General features: G+C 35.0%; 1 protein-coding gene across 2 annotated transcripts in view; it reads right to left on the bottom strand.

Annotated features, from left to right (window-relative positions):
- Positions 1-17,916, bottom strand: part of ARL13B (ADP ribosylation factor like GTPase 13B) — a 71,791-nt gene that overhangs the window by 8,366 nt on the left and 45,509 nt on the right. The window contains exons 4-9 of one of the 2 annotated variants that reach the window (XM_053662984.1): positions 13,605-13,710; positions 12,561-12,763; positions 9,499-9,613; positions 6,331-6,556; positions 2,446-2,562; positions 1,408-1,476 (exon numbers count right to left, since the gene is read on the bottom strand). In XM_053662984.1, the coding sequence (XP_053518959.1) occupies positions 1,408-1,476; positions 2,446-2,562; positions 6,331-6,556; positions 9,499-9,613; positions 12,561-12,763; positions 13,605-13,710 (836 nt within the window). The remainder of the gene's footprint in view (positions 1-1,407; positions 1,477-2,445; positions 2,563-6,330; positions 6,557-9,498; positions 9,614-12,560; positions 12,764-13,604; positions 13,711-17,916) is intronic. The other variant, XM_053662985.1, reaches the window with a different exon arrangement.

Genomic DNA, 17,916 nt, shown 5'->3' with positions numbered 1-17,916 from the left:
CCACTGTCAAGTCTGTAATTCAATTTGTGTCAAAAACAGGTTTTCTAAACTACAAAACTAGTAACACTATTTCCCTGCTAAAAACATATAGTGTCTCTTGTAAAACTACAGCAAGACCAAATAGCTTAACATACATGTCAACCCCTTCACACCCAGTCCCCAAAGCATAATTCTAGTTTCAACACTCTCCATAACTTTAAATTTCCTCTCTTACACACTCTATCCACATGGAAATAAGCTCCAGTCACAAGTAACTTTATGCTATTTTTCAAATATCTGGTGACCTTTCTAACTGCTCTACCTTTGAAGGCTACTGTTTCTTGTGCTGCCAGACTCTTCTCCTTTAAAAGCTGAGTCCTAACACCACTTTCACTAACCGTCCCAACAGCTTATACTCTCCAATTCCACACTACGGATGTGTAGCTGTATATTGTGAATTGTCACATAGTAAAGTAAGCTGAAGTATGGTCTTCTCTATGAGACTAGGATCCCCAGAAAGGCAGAATGTATGTCTTATTCATCTCAGTATCACCAATGTTTTAGATTGTGTCAAATACAAAATAGTTGTTTGTTGGATACCTGATTCAGTAAGAGAAAAAATACCTGTCATAAGAGATATTATTAATATTTTCTATATAACACATGTTCGTGCATATATATATATATACACACAAACACAAATATATTAACATTATCTATTTCTTTCTAACAACATACTGAAATTTAAACTGATAATGTATTCTAACATATATAATTTCAGAGTATAAAACAGAAACTAACCTATCATGGTCCATAAAAAGCTTTGTCACGTAAAGTCAGTCAACCAAACAGATGTGATTTCACTGTAATTCTGATATAGCCTAAGGATAAACTTTTCTCTCTTTAAAGATGAAAATAAATCTTCTAATTTTCACTAATGATTGTTGGTATACTCAATAGATCTCTGATTCTACAATTGTGTTGATATTTACTTCATTTTAATCCTCAGCGACTTGGTGTCTCGTCCGAAGCAGAGAAACAGCAGTTATATGGCACTGTTGAGTACACTGAGCACATGTATACAAGACAATGCAGCTTTTAAAGTACTATAATTGGAGGTTCTATTTAATTTAGGTTGTTGTAAAGCCTTTCACTTCCATCACAATTTACATAAATATACAAGTATAATGGATAAACACATGCTATGATTATTCTGACCTCTGTATTCTAAGGTAAACATCAATTCAAATTATTTGGAGGCAAAGGCCATGTAAAAATTAAAAAAATGAAATAAAATAAAAAAAAAGATGTACAACGAAAAAGGACAGCTGTGAATTCTTCCAAAATTAAAAGTTTGTTGAAGCAATGAGGTAAAGACAAGTGAATGTAGTATGTACAGATATTTGAAAACTGATCCTTTTGCATTACCATTATGACGTGTTTCACCAAGAGGCTCAAGTTTTGGAAGTCTAGTGACTTTGGGGGTTCCCCAGCCAACTAAAGAAAGAGAAAAACATTTAAACACTGTTAAATAATGTCTCTTTAGGTTGGTTGAGAGGATCCCTTTCTATACAGGAATGTATATATTTGATGTCAATTCCTATTTACTGAATGGCACAATAATGATTAGCCATAAACTCATTTTAAATTTGTATTTTAAAATGTCACATATGTTAACATTTGCTTTAAATATTATTAACCTTTAGTTGAAATACGAGCATCGTCACCAGCACCACAAAGAACTTTAAGCTATTATTTTAACTTCTAGAAGAAGCTGTAAGAAATGTTTACTTACAAAATGGAATACTAGAAACGAGTCTTCATATAATTCTCAAAGAAAAATGTTACAATGTAAAGCCTTCTAGCAGGGCTAAAAGGACAGTATAAACATATACATTTATATAATTACTGAGCACCTAGAGTATACAAGGTACTATGCCTAGTGCTAAAAAATTACTCATAATTATTATGCAGTTATTATGGCTCAGTGCTTTACATGCAGTATTGCATTTAATCTTCATAACAACTTAGAAGGTCGGTATGTATGTTAGAAATATAATGGAAAAATTCATGTATCTTGGTTTCAAATGTTAACTTTCAAGATGAAAGATGCAGTTTTTTTAAAAGCTCACATTAGCCATCCTATCTACTTAAATTCCTTTTAGCAATCTGTGCACTGATATTTTAATTAAGATTTGAATCTATTCTATAAGGTGTCTGGGTAAGGTTTTCTTATTAATTTTTACTTATTTTTACCTTTACAAAACATTTCTTATGGTTAAAAAAGCAACAAATACTTATGTTCATCAATTATGAACAAAATCATGAAAAGGATTCTACCTTTTTTGCCAATTCACAGGATAATGAATACACTGAATAAAAACTACACAATTTCTTTCCTTTTCTTCAATCCTGCTGTTGTTCAAAGCTGGATTTTAAATTCAGCGTCAAGATCAAAGTACTCACCAGGAGGAGGAGGTGGGGGCGGTGTTGGACTCTTTGGAGTGGAGTCATCTGTATTAACAGGTTCTACACGGTGGCTCCTTTTTATTCTTAGTTTCTTAGTTTTCTTTTTACTATTATCTACAAGAATATAAACATGGAACTTGAGAAAAATTAAACTCGTATAATAAAAATTAAGATTAGAACTACAATGTTGATATTATTACCACAGAAATACTTCTTTAATTGAATTTGAAAATTATTACCAATATCAAAATGTGAACTTGCTTTTACTAAGAATTCATTTTTACATGATTGCTTATTAAATAATTAATAAATATGATACAAACAACAAAAAGCCTATATTCTAAGTTCTATGAGAGGTTACTCAGAATATTAAAAAAGTTCAAATTTCTAAAAGTACCATATTTTTTTTCAAATGTTGTATTAAGTAAATACAATTATTGTAAGGATTTCCATAAAACTCAGAATGACCTAGGGAAAAAGGAGGGTGTTGACTTGTCTCTGTAGGAGATCATATATAGAGGTCTGTCTGGAAAAAGTTCAGCCATTGTTAATATAACAAGAATGGTTGGGGTGACATCGATGTAACCTGGCTGCCAAGGAGAGTGGACTGAAATGTACATGTGTGAACAATGACAACCTCACTGCACTAGTCAGTGGGGGTAGTAGATACCACTGAGTGAGCACGTGTACTGTGTGGCTGTCACATTCAAAATGACTGAGTAAGTAGAGCAACAAATCTGCATCAAATTTTGCGGTAAGCTTGAACATTCCTCTGTGGAAACAATGTGGATGATTCAAAATGCTACAGCTATGGGCAACTACTGATTGGCAGCTTCATCATGACAATGCGTCCACTTATGCACCACATCTTGTGCAGGGTTTTTTTTTGATGAAACATCAAATCACCCAGGCCACTCTGCCTCACTACAGCCCAGATTTGGTGCCCTGTGACTTCTGGCTTTTCCCAAAACTAAAATCACCTTTGAAAGGGAAGAGATTTTGGATCGTCAATGACACTCAGGAAAATATGACAAGGCAGCTGATGGCACTGGGAGAACCGAGTGAGGTCCCAAGGTGCCTACTTTGAAGGTGACTGAGGTGTTACTGTCGTATATGTACAGTGTTTCTGGTATCTTGGATCTTCTTCAATAAATGTCTATATCTTTCAAATTACATGCCTGGATATGTTCTGGACAGACCTCGTATATATGGCATAAATCAGGGGTCCCCAACTTCCCTCTTGCTGGTCTGTGGATGCCACTCACATTACCCTCTGAGCTCCACCTCCTGCCTCACCCCCAATCCCAGCCCATGGAAAAATTGTCTTCCACAAAACCGGTAACTGGTGACAAAAAGGTTGGGAACCACTGGTATAAGCAGTCCAAATATAACATTTCAAATGTGAAGAAGACCCTAATCAAACCTAAACACATTACTCTTTAAAATAACCCCCCAAAAGGTTTGCCCAATATAAATGCAGAATGGGGCAAAGGTAGATTTATAGTTATTTGTATGAAAAATAATGCAATAATTAATAAATAATAATATAAGAATAAATTCTGTTTTACATACTCACAATTGTAAATCTACTTTTGCCCTATGCTGTATATATAAACAAAAATCACATTAGATTTGCAGAATTTGTGTTCTCTTAACAAATAACTATTTACAGATTCTCATATAAGCACAGGATAATATTTTAGGGTCCTGGCTGGTGTGGCTTAGTGGATTGAGTACTGGCCTGAGAACCAAAGGGTCATGGATTAGATTCCCAGTCAGGACAAGCGCCTGGATTGAGGGCCAGGTTCCCACTAGGGGGTGCTCAAGAGGCAACCACACACTGATGTTTCTCTCACTCTCTTTCTCCCTCCCTTTCCCTGTTTAAAAATAAATAAATAACAAATCTTGAAAAAACTAACATTTTAGGAACATCTATGTTGTTAGTATGCAGACTTTAACAATGTAAGCCAGGATGGCATAGTAGTAGTTAAATAACAAAACATAAAAAAGTTACTGAAATATTTTCATTGACAATCCCATACTAAATTTATATACTATATAAAACATTTTCTAAAACAGAATTATTTGTTACTTAGGAAATAGTCAACATCTATGAAACCTAGAAAGCAATGAGAAATACAAACATATTTAGAAACATGTTATTTTCTAAATCATTAGTGTTATTCGACACATTTTCCTCCAGATGGAAACAAAGACATCTTTTTACAATCAGAGCTGTAAGGTTCACAGCTGTCAGAAAGGACAGAGAGCCTCCAGAGAAGTATGGCACTGAGCTTAGCATCATGGAAGAGGGTTAAAGTTAGAGCAGATAATCTGCTCTAGCGGTAGGGTCTCAGTCCAGCTACAGACAAGATGTATTCTTCAAAAGGTCAGTCAACCTGCCAAGTCCCTGGTTTCCTATTTTATATAATGGGAATGTCATACCCTAGGATTACTATGTTTAATAACACAATGCTGTGTCAAATAATATAAGGCACATGAAACCATGTTCTAAATTATAATGTTAATTACCACAATAATTGTTATTATAGTTATATGATTGACTATCTTAGAACTTCTTATGCTTTATTTTCAAATATCTGTCAAATAATTTTGCTCTTTAACAATGTATTAGAGTTCTTTTAATATATTGAGAGGATACTTTTTTTTTAAAATTTATTTATTTATCTTTAGAGGGGAAGGGAAGGAGAAAGGGAGAGAAACATCAATGTATGGTTGCTCTCTGCGCATCCCCTGCTGGGAACTGGCCTGCAACCCAGGCATGTGCCCTGACTGGGAATCGAACCGCGATTGTCTGGTTCGCAGACCTGAGCTCAATCCACTGAGCTATACCAGCCAGGGCTGAGAGGATACTTTAAGTCTCTTTAGAGACTTAGAGTTTCTCTTTAACTCTGCTGACAGAGCTATATGGGTACAATATGGCTGCTTAACTTCCTAATTTACAAAAAGTACAACTTTCAAATCTAATTATTTTTATATAGGAAAATACCCATGTTAGCTAATCTGTTCCTGAGGATTGAGATCTTATTTTCATAAACCTGTGATACTGTATTAAAATCCTTCTATACAACAGAACATATTGCTAAGTAGCTATGGCAAGGAACTAAAAATTATTAAGTAGCTCCCATGTTCCAGGCCCATGCTAGAACATTGTAGAGTTAGTTTTATTATAAATAACCTTAAAATCTGTTAAAAGTGATGCCTCTTTCTGTTTTAGAGATGAGGAAGACTAAAGAACGTCACACAATGTAGCACACATATATCTAGGAGATGGAAAAGTCAGGGTTCCATCCTGGGTTGTCTGATTCCAGACACTGGCTGTGTCTTTATGATACCAAAAGACATGAACTTCCAGTTAAATTACGTACCACTTAGAAAAATAAAATTAATTTTGAATTGAAAATTTTCTACAATATTAAAATAAGAGAAAAATGGCTATCTGATAACACTTTTAAAATGTTCAACTGATCATGGCTGCAGCCTATAGAAGCAGCGGGTCAATAAAGGACATGATGCTGATCGCAGCATTACGGGGCTTAAAGGAACAAAAACCTCAAAAAGCCTTCGAGGTACTAAATACGTTTCAAGGATTCCTGGGGCTGTGTTATATTCCAAATTTGTAAAAATAAAACTGAAAATTTCTGCTGAAGTACTTTTAAGTTGCAAAAGACTACATTTCAAGGCATCTTGAATAAAAACATAGGTTAGCAAATTGACTAATGCATAACTAAAACCCACAAGAAAACCATGATACTGCATTTAGAGACAAGAATTGTTTATGAAAATAATCATGACAAAGAGGTATAATTAAGTTTATACAATATATATGTAACCTTCCTATGTAATAACTAGATTTATCACCTGATTCTGACGATGGCTGGTATGTCTCATCTTCATTCTCCAACTGCTGTGCTAAAGCTTCGTTGTAATTTTCTACTATCCCAAACTCGTTGGTTTGTCGGCTACTGTCACTGATCTGGCTCTGTGTCTCCACTGGCTCATGCTCCATTCTGTGCTTCTGGGGGCAGTCATCATAGTCTTTCTCCATATTTTGCCTCTTTTTCTCTTTTTCAAGCTTTTTTTCATTCTAACAAAAATGAAATATATCATCTTCAATATAACAGTTGTATCTAAGATAGTCTTAAAGGAAAAGGCAAATAATCCAAGAGTATTCTGTAACTTCGGAAAACTGTGACATTTCCATTAAAATTATTTGTTAAATACATCATTGAAACATGCTAATTGCCAAACATCCAAAAAACAGATTGTATAAAGGAAGAAAACAAATATTACCATTAAATCCACAACCTACAGATGACCATTACTCAGTGTATAATCACTAAGAGATGTTTTATTTGCCTACCACACATGTACAGACATACACCACCCACAGACATACATAAATGTGGTAGATTGTTTCTCTATATATACATACTTATGTGTCTTTTAAACAAAAAGAACTGAAGTTTTAAGTATGTTTCTTTCAAACAGTGCCTGACACCTTGTCAAGTGTTACCTAAATGTCATGTGTCAGCAATGATTACTTTCACCAATTACATTATCATTTTGAATATTTATTATCATAATGAATAAGTCATTATAACTTATTTTTTACAAATTCCTGATCAATGGACAAAGGGGTCACTTTCAATTTTTCACTATTAAAAGAAACACAACTATTGAATTAGTTCTTTAAAATAATTCCCAACATTAGAACTGCTGATACTAGGTAAGCACATTTTAAAATGTGACACATTACAACCTTCCCTTTAGGAAAACTAAAGTCAATTTATATCCCAGGCAAAAGGTTGAAGAGTGATATTTCCCTATATCTTTTTCAATACTGTATATAATTATCCATCTTTTATATCTTTATCAAACTAACAAATAAGTGTTATTACCTCAGTATTGGTTTAACCTAGTGTTTTTATTACTATTTATCACTATGAAAATGAACTATTAAATACAGTTATTGCCATTTTTATTTTTCTTTAAGGAACTACCCATTGTAAATCAATGTCCACTTTTCTATTTGATTCTCATTATTTTCATAATTTTTAAGGGTTTTTGTTGGTCCTATGTGTCTCAAATATTTTTCATTAGGGTTTGTTTGGGTTTTATTGCCTTTAACTTTGTAGAACAAGATCTTAAAATAACATAATAAGATTGATCTATTTTTACTTCATGGTTTGTGGCTTGATTGCCTTGCTTTGAAAGTTTTTCCTCTTCTGAATATATAAATGTTTAACACTATTATGTGCTAGTTCTTTTTAAGGCTTCTTTAAAAAAATACATTTCAGTCTTCTGGATTTAATATGGTATACAGTGTTTGAAAATTTTACTTTTTTCAAGGTGATTGTTCAGTTGTCCCAACATCCAGTTCTCCCAGATTTGAAATGTCATTTTTATCTTATACAAAGTACTCAGGCATAATTAGGTTTGTACAAAGTTTATTAATATTCCATTGATTCCACTGGAACCAATGCCTCAACATTTTTATCTGTGGTAAAATTAAATAAATATAAGGTGCTTCTCTAAAATGCAATGATTTTAATGAATAAATTTTGTATGGAAAATATGCTTGGTATAAAAGACTACAGGTAATATGTTTTCATTTGTTTCATTTCTTTACAAGTCCTAAAATTATTGTAGCTTAAAAGAGTAGCTGGTGCACTTTCCCCAGGCCACTAACGGACTCGGATTTCCAATGTAAGGTAAACCACTTCACACACCAGTACGGGTCGCATCTTTATTCAGTGAAAAGTATAATGTTGGTAGAAGTGTTAAGGTCTTTTCTAGGTAACCACAGTACTAGAAAATTGGCCATTACATACAAGGTGAGCTTTATTAGACATAAAAATTAATGTTTCAAACGGAAAAGTCAAACGATTTCTCTCTTCTCCACCAATATGTTTTAAAGAGCATAAAATAAAACTTGACAAAAATAATAGGAGGGAGACAAAACAATAGCTTCTTATTAAAACAGCTTTTAAAAACAGACAGCTTTATTGTACTTAGTAAAGCACACATTTAATTAAGTTCAGTGCAAAGGGGTTAATAAAAAGGTTAAATACAGTTAACTCTCTGGTACCTAAGCAACTTAAATCCAAATATTTCATTCCAATTATTTTGCAAAATAAAGCAACAGAAAATTATCCAATCATCTTCTTACCTGTGGAGCTGCCTCCCTCCTCAGCAGCAGCCCCAAGGAAGAAACCACCATCCACCTTTCCAGATGAGCACCTGTGTGGAAGGAGGCAGTGGCAGGGGAAGAGGAATGGGAAACATACAGGCAGGGGGACCAGCAAACCGCTGCCGCACTAAGCACTGGTGATTGGAGAGCAAGTATAGGAAGCTCTGCCTCGGAGGCATGGCTGCTGAGGGTGAGTAAACTCTGCAAACTCTGGGCACCAGCAGAAAACAAAAACAAAGACACGGATATACAGACATACACACACACCCCACACACAAAACCCCTTAACTTCTTCATGATTAATAACCTATGAGTTAGTTTTGCTGAAAGTTTTGCCAATTACAATTAAAATAAATCACATTTACATATAAAAGAATTTGTTATAGTTTGAAACACTCTTAAGTATCCTGGGTAAACAATAAGAAATTTATTTAGGTAATATAATGCATTGTAAGCATCTAAATATTACTGTAAAGAGATGGTAGTAACAGCAATACAAAGACAAAGACACAATGTAAATAAAAGTAAATATATTAATAGCATAGGAAATAAATAACAAAAAAAGATTTTTCAAAACAGCAACTATTACAGTGGCTACATTCAATCTTAATTTTTATTCTCAGTTAATGCTGAAGTCACCTTTCCTCTTTATACTACGAGGAAATTTGAAGAGAAAAAAAGCAATAAACCTTTAACCTGTGTCTCCCTTTAATTCTTTTAGAAATAATTGGTCTCTGGTGAAACACTTCTGCCACCATTCCCAATTCCCTACCTCCTTTCTTAACTTCCAATTTTATAACTTAAGATACAAAAATTACACTTGCCACCATCCATACCTCAATGATTACAGTTGCTATCGGCTGGAAAGGATTAACAATAACTGGTTCTGGGTCCACCTCAGCCAGACCTCTGGTTCCATTGAGTTCCACCTGCTCTCGCTCTCTTTGTTCTCTATTGTTTGAGAGAGGGAAAAAATTAATTCCTGAGGCTTTAAATTACTGATGAGTTTCAGAAATCCTTATGCAGGTAACAGGCCTTTACCCCCAGGTAAAGATTATTCATTTCAATTAAAAAAAAAAGAAATGCTGACAAAAATAACATTCCCTAGGAGTGATTTCTTAATTTCAACAGTGCATATTAATCACTTTTCTATGTGCTAAGTTATTTATATTTATCAGTTCATTAATTACCATTCCAAACCAATGCTGTCCTCATCACTGACGTTAACAGATAAATAAGTCCTCTTGTTAACCCTCTTCTGAAGGGCTGTGTCAAATTATTTATCACACACGAACTAGACAATGACTGTTGCTTTGCATAATAGAAGAGGCTATAAAGATAAGTTGTACTACACCACTTGGATTAAATAAGTATTTCCATATTCGTTACTACTGAAACATTTACTATCTTTGTGATTTATAGTTAACATAGTCCCATACATGAAGAGCAATTAAGTTATAAAACAAGCAGCTGAAGACAGAAGGATAACTAGTATAGATCTGCAACTAGGCTGAGTGTAGTATAGCAATGTAAATGTTCATTACTGTGACACTTATTAATTACATCCTGTGATGGAAAGATATACCCTTTCGTGCTACACCAAGAAAGCTAAGATTTAGAAATCTGCCACTTACTACCTCTGTGACCTTGGACATAATCTGGATCTCTGAGCAACAGCCCTATCATTTGGATAAAAATACTTCCTTCATAGGGTTGCTTCAGCTAAAGTTATATATGTGAAAGCACTCTGTACATGAACATACTTATAGGACTGTAATTGTTATTAATGGTATTAATTGATTAGCAAGCAATTTCAGGTATCTAGTATTAGAATACTGTTTTCAGATACCAACAATGATGTGTTTTACAGTTTTTCACAAATATCTGAATCTATTAGATTAGATTTAATGAAGTAAAAGTTTTTATTTTTTAAGATTTTATTTATATATTTTTAGAGAGGGAAACGGAGGGAGAAAGGGGGAGAGAAACATCAATGTGTGGTTGCCGCTCATGTGCCCCCTACTGGGGACCTGGCCTGCAACCCAGGCATGGGAATCAAACCAGCAACGCTTTGGTTCACAAGCTGGCACTCAATCCACTGAGCCACACCAGCCAGGGCAATTTTTTATAATCACTCCTCCCTAAATGCCAATTTACTTTTAATTATGGAGACTCTGGTCAACAAGAGAGGCCTCAGATCGTAAGTGGCATGGCTAGGAGAAAGGAGGAAAGGGGAATGGGTATTTGAAAAGCCTGCCATAACATGACCTAAAAAGATATTCTTCCATATCTTTATGGAAAACTTAAGACCTTGGGAAAAAATGACTAACATTAAGTTTCTTTTATCCAACTCAATTATTTGTTCTTCTTGTTTGTTTTCTTAATGGAAGAGAAGTCTTCACCAAAGTAGGACCATATATTTTACTTTTATAAATACATAAATGGCAGGCCTACATGAATGACTGGTTGTACTGAGCTTTATATCATGGAAATATACAGCAGGATAGAAAACCAAATATTCTCACAGGAACTAAAACCTTATAACAGTGTTAGGAGAGACCTAGATAAATTACCTGCTCATATTACTGAGCACTTGGGGATGGACAGTTATCTCTACAAGTGCTTCTTTCCTTTAAGTCCACCTCTAAATCAAATGAAAGATACCCAGATCAGAGGATTTCCCGGACAGTGCAAGGGAACACCTCACAAAGGCATCACCAAGTGGGTTCACGTCTACTAGGTAGTAACTATGTTGAAGCACAGGAAAGGTAGTAATTACTTAGGTAGATGGAGGACAACTTTGCATCTTATAGGAGCTCACATAAACATATGTTCATTTCTCCCCTCCATGCAACCATCCAGTTGAGAAAAGATACATTTTGGAATTAAGCACTAAATTCGATTTTCAATAAAATCTGAGCACTTTTTTTTGCATCATTAAGATTATTATATGTGATTCTGTGGTAGAATTTATGTAATCATTTCTTTTTAAATTCAGTTTGCTAAATTTAGTTTAACACCTTTCTTTTAAGACATATATTTTTAAATAATTTGAAAAATATATTTCAAAAACTTGAGATAGGCCCTGGCTGGTGTGACTCGGTGGATTGAGCACAGGCCTGTGAAGCGGGGGGTTTGCTGGTTCGGTTCCTGGTTGGGGCGCATGCCTGGGTTGCAGGCCGGGTTTCCCGTGGGGGACACATGGGAGGCAACCATGTATTGATGTTTCTCTCTCTCTCTCTTTCTCCTTCCCTTCCCCTCTCTCTAAAAATAAATAAATAAAATATTAAAAAAAAAACTTGAGACGGTGCAATTTAGTTTACTTTCTAGAAAAACTAGTGTTGAAGATTGGATTTTGCTTCAGCTGACTGATCCACTAACAGGTTCCCTTCTGTCTCCGCAAAGACAGAAGGTTTCCCAATCTACTGACGTAGCGGACTCAGTAACTCACTGTGGTGGACCGTCCTGTGCAGCATGTGATGTTGAGCGGCTTCCTGGCCTCTGGCCACTACCGTGCCAGGAGCACCGCATCTCCCCAGCTGTGCTGAGTGAACAGTCCCTAGACACTGCCAAATGCCTTCAGAGAAACAAAATCAGCTTATTGTTCGAAAAACCACTGCAATAAAGGTACCCATAAAAAATAGCTAAAAATTTCAAAACTCTTAGTAGTAACAAATATATAAGGAATAAATTTAACTACCATAACACCATCAGGAAAAGTAGAGTCCTACCACCCAAACTTGTACAGAGAAAGATCCATAAAAGTAGAAAACTGACCTAGTGTCTGCCTTCAGACAGAAAAAGGAAGCTGAATAGATAGAACTAAGAAATTATTCATAAAATTTTGGTGTATTTTTGACTTTTCGAATGCACTGTGGTACAAAATTAACCTACTTACCTTTCTTCTCGTAATTTTCGCACACGCTCAGCCCTTTCTCGTTTCTCTTGTTCCTCAAGAGCACGTTGTTCTGTTGTGTCTTTTTGGATACGTTCATTTAAGGCATCAAAATCTCTTGCAATGATATGTAGCAGCCAATAAAGGCCTTTTTTAATGGATTTGTCGATTTTCTTTCCAGATCCCAAGACTGCTGAACAAGGTTCCTGAAAAATAGCAGTTTGACTCAATGATTAAAACTAAGAGTTCTCCATAAAAATGTGCTCATAAATCATTAATTTCTGGTAAATAAAAATCAACCCATTAATGATATAAAGCACTTGGATATTGAACTCACAAAATATACCTTTGCAATGACCACTAACATTAGTACATAGAAGTTGAAATATTTCAAATGCAGTAGCTGTAAGCTGAAATATTTCAAATGCAGTATCTGTAAGTTATGAGAGATTTTATGGCAGAAGAAGTCAACAGTGCCAGTTAAAACCTTAAACAAACTCACTGGGAAAAAAAACTGAACTTCCAGAAGAAAAATACCCCCACTTATTAAAAATAGCAACAAGTTTTAATTCCTTATACCTGGGAATTTATAGTACTGATTGTCTTTTAAAACTAACGATCTAATGATCATGTTCTGTAACCAGAATAAACTTCTTGATGTGATGTTTTAAAACTCATTTAAACCTCTCCTATGTTTAAATTTTGTATTTATGTGTTTTTTTTACCATTTACAAAATTTATAGCAAGATGTGCTATAAATTTGAATAGCTTATAAGTCCTGTCAGCAATATCTTAAACAAAAAGCAAACCTAGTCTTTAAAATCTCAAATGATAGTTTTTGGAAGTCAATAATTAAATAGAAAACATATTACAACATTAAGTCATATTTAAAAACTGTGAGAAAGTGATTTCTGGGGTGAAAGAATTGTTTTAAAACACTAACGAATTATTTTGATAGCTGTATACATCTAATCACCTATTATCTTTACAAAAACTAAATTATACTGAACATATTTCATAGGGCAAAAAACAAACTCCAAGACTTACTATTTGACACAGGCACTTGTGCTCATTGACCATTTTTTCCAGAGACAGACATTCAATCACATCAGCTTCTCCTAAAGCCCCTTCCTTGTCTTGTTTATTTGCCAACCTAGAGAAATATAAAGTGGTTTTATAGCAAATATATAATCAGACAACCACCTCAAAATATTTTGACCATGTTCTCATTCCAAGATTTTAAACCTACTGACTGCAAAACAAACCAGTTTAAGAAAGTGCTATAGTATACATTTCATCATTTTCCCTTATTTTACTGGTAAAGTAAGTTTGTAATAATTGGCCTAAGAAAGAGAAAACAGGTAATGTTAAGAAAACAAGCAATATGTCAATAGGTCAACAAAAAAAGGCTACAAAGAGAAAAAGAAATGGACTAGTTTCCACAGACCTCAGTCATCAATTCTAATTTTCACATTACATGTCTTTTTCTTAAAATACATTCCATCAGAATGTAAATGGCCTTATCTCCTGTCATTATCTTCTTAAATACGTGCTCATGGTTTAAAATTTTTATCTTCACCGGAGGATATATTTATTCACTTTAGAGAGGGAGGGAGAGAGAAACACTGAAGTGAGAGAGAAACATTGGAGGACTGCTCCCCTAAATGCCCCGACCAGGAATGGAACCTGCAGTCCAGGTATGTGCCCTGATCAGGAACAGAACCTGCAACCTTTTGGTACACAGGGCAACGATCAAACCAAATGAACCTCGCTTGCCAGAGCCAAAGTGTTCGTGTTTTAAATACCCAAATATTTAATCTGAACTTGTAATATTTGAGCTTATCTGCATTTCCAGTGTGTGAATATGTCTGCATAAATGTGCAATTTACTGGAGAAGTAGGGTCACTTTTATCTATAATAATTTACTTTGCATAGCACTGTACATAAAGAACATTATATCCAATTAGAAACAAATTGGGAAACAACAAAATGAAAAACTAAAATAAGTTCTAAAAATTATCATTAAATAGCACAATTTACTATCAGGTGGGACAGGTCAAAAAGTTTAATAAAATATTGTCTTGGTCAGATTCTGATAGACATTTCAGGTAAATATATACTAGTTAAAAAACATACAGAACAAAAAAATCTAATGAACCCCTACCAACTCTCTTTAAAAATATCCATGTGGTGCTGGTACTTAGGAGGCATCTGGTTGTACCACGTTTAGTGATGTTAAAACAGATCAGTGGACTCAGCTGGAGTCAACCTGATTTAGCCAAAATAGTATCACTGAATGAGTTTAGCAACCACTGATGACCTCTGCTAAATTCCATTATTTTATAATAGCTTATAAAATCACGACTTTTCTAGTTCTATATTCTTTCTGCATTTACTAGTTGGATTTTTTGCGAAAAAGTAAGCTTTCATCAACTATTTATTTACTTCTATTCACATACAATGCAGAGAAAGAATAAATAATCTTTTACCTTCATTTCCTAATTTAATAATAACAAATGTGTGCTCTACTAACCTCCAAAGGTGATCAAGTTGCTTTCTTTGGGTTTTGGGGGATAGCATTATGAAATAGTAGATTACTAAAATATACTTGATGTGTTTCAATATATAGTCACAGTTCTTTTTCAGTTACCTCTTGGTCAGTGGGAGTTCTCTTTTATTTGGCTATGTTCTTTTGGTACAACTCCTATATTCCTTGATATCTTCTGGCTTTTTTGTAAGAAATAATATTCCATACCTAGAATCAGCCATTGCCTAAGGAGGCCTTCTTCCCTTCAGATGGATGGTATTTTAATGACTGCAGCCTGGGCACTATGGATATTTGTTGCTATTGACTTGCCATTGTTTTCTAGATCCTTTCAGTGGACAAACCATGGGGGAAAAATGTATTTTTTAAGAAAAAAAATGTAGAGGAGTTCTGGCCAGGATGGGTGTAAGTAGAAATGCTTCGTTTCCTTGCACAACCAAAAAAAAGGGTAACAACCATTTTAAAAATAATCATCAATCAGAACTGCCAAAAAATCAAACTGCATGGAACTCTGACAACCAAGAAGTTAAAGAAACATTCATCAAGACCAGTAGGAGGGGCAGAGACAGGCAGCCAGATGATAGGAGAGGACCAGCAGCAAGGCAGTGGACCGTGCAGGTGAAGAGAGACTGGTTGACCAGGAAACTAAAGACTCAAAACCACTAGCTGTAAAAAACTGTGGAAGTTAAGACCATGGGAAAAACCCCCAGTCTCACAGGAGAGTTCATTGGAAAGTGGTGCTAGAGCAGAGCAAGCAAGTGGCATTGTTCCCGCTCTAACCCTCCCCCGCAGACTCGCCACATCTCAGAATACAGGGTTGCTCCACCCTGGTGAATACCTAAGGCTCTGCAGCCCTTACAGCATAACAGGTGCGCCGAGACAAAGAAACATAGCACACATGAAAGAATAGAGCAAAACTCCAGAAAATAAGCTAAGACAACCTATCTCACGCAGAGTTGAAAACACTGGTAATCATGATGCCCACAGGACTGACTGAGGTCGGTCACAAAATGAAGGAACAAATGAAGGCTACACAAAGTGAAATAAAACAAAATATTCAGGGAACCAACAGTGAAAGAAAGGAAACTGGGACTCAAATCAATGATTTGAAACAAAAGGAAGAAATAAATATCCAACTGGAACAGAATGAAAAAACAAGAATTCAAAAAATGAGAGGCTTAGGAGCCTCTGGGACAACTTTAAGTGCCCCAACATCTAAATCATAGGGGTGCCAGGAGAAGAGGAAGGGTAAGAACCTGAAAACTCATGTGAACAAATACTGAAGGAAAACTTCCCCAACCTGATGAAGGAAACAGACTTCCAGGAAATGCAGGAAGCACAGAGAATCCCAAACAAGTTGGACCCAAGGAAGAACACACCAAGACACACCATCATTAAGTTAACCAAGATTAAAGATAAAAGCCCCTGGCTAGCGTAGCTCAGTGGATTGAGTGCGGGCCTGTGAACCAGAGTATCGCGGTTCAATTCCCAGTCAGGGCACATGCCTGGGTTGCAGGCCAGTTCCCAGTAGGGGATGCATGAGAGGCAACCATACATTGATATTTCTCTTCCACTCTTTCTCCTTCCCTTCCCCTCTCTTGAAAAATAAATAAATAAAATATTTTTAAAAAGATAAGAAGAGAATCTTAAAAGCAGCAAGAGAAAAGGAGACAGTTGCCTAAAAAGAAGTGCTCATAAGACTATCAGCTGATTTCTCAAAAGAAACCTTACAGGCAAGAAGGGGCTGGAAAGAAGTATTCCAAGTCATGAAAGGCAAGGACCTACAGCCAAGATTATTCTATCCAGCAAAGCTATCATTTAGAATACAAGGGCAGATAAAGTGCTTCCCAGATAAGGTCAAGTTAAGCGAGTGATCTTGATTATTAGCAAGCCCTTATTATATAAAATGTTAAACAGACTTATTTAAGAAATAAAAGATCAAAAACTATGAACAGTAAAATGACAAGAAACTCGTAACTATCAACTGAACTTAAACAACAAAAGAAAAACTAAGCAAACAACTAGAACAGGAACAGAATCACAGAAATGGAGATTATATGAAGGGTTATTAGTGGGGGAGGGGGGTGAGAATGGGGGGAAAGGGTACAAGGAATAAGAAGCATCATTAGTAGGCATAAAATAGTCAGCAGATTAAGAACAGTATAGGAGCCCTGGCTGGTGTAGCTCAGTGGATTGAGCGCGGGCCTGCGAACCACACGATCGAGGTTCCCACTCAGGGCACATGCCTGGGTTGCAGGCCCGTTCCCAGCAGGGGACACACAAAAGGCAACCATACATTGATGTTTCTCTCCCTCTCTCCTTCCCTTCCCCTCTAAAGATAAATAAATAAAATCTTAAAAAAAAAAGAATAGTATAGGAAATAGAGAAGCTTAAGAGCATATAATCACCCACAGACATGAACTAAGGGGTGGGGGAAGTGCTGGAGGGTTAGGAGTTGCAGGGAGGAGGAGGGATAAAGGGGAGAAAACAATTGGGACAACGGTAATAGCATTATCAATAAAATAAAAAAATATAATATACTTAAAATATAATATACTTAAAAAATATTATATACTTATAATATAAAATATAATATACTTAAAAAATAAAATATACTTAAAAAAATAAAAGGGATAGAAAGAAATCAATGGTACTATAAAAATACTCAGGGCAATAGAGAGGTTAACATATGATAAATACTTTAACTTCTGATGAATAACATATACACTTTCCTATTGGAAAAAAATTTAAATCATGAGCTCATATTGATTTTTCAATTTTAAATCAAATATTACCAAGTTTTTATTTAGATTC

Source organism: Artibeus jamaicensis, unplaced genomic scaffold, assembly GCF_021234435.1.
Source record: "Artibeus jamaicensis isolate MK-2021 breed Jamaican fruit bat unplaced genomic scaffold, CSHL_Jam_final contig_3113, whole genome shotgun sequence".
NCBI lineage: Eukaryota > Metazoa > Chordata > Mammalia > Chiroptera > Phyllostomidae > Artibeus > Artibeus jamaicensis.
This window is presented reverse-complemented; position numbering and strand designations above follow the sequence as displayed.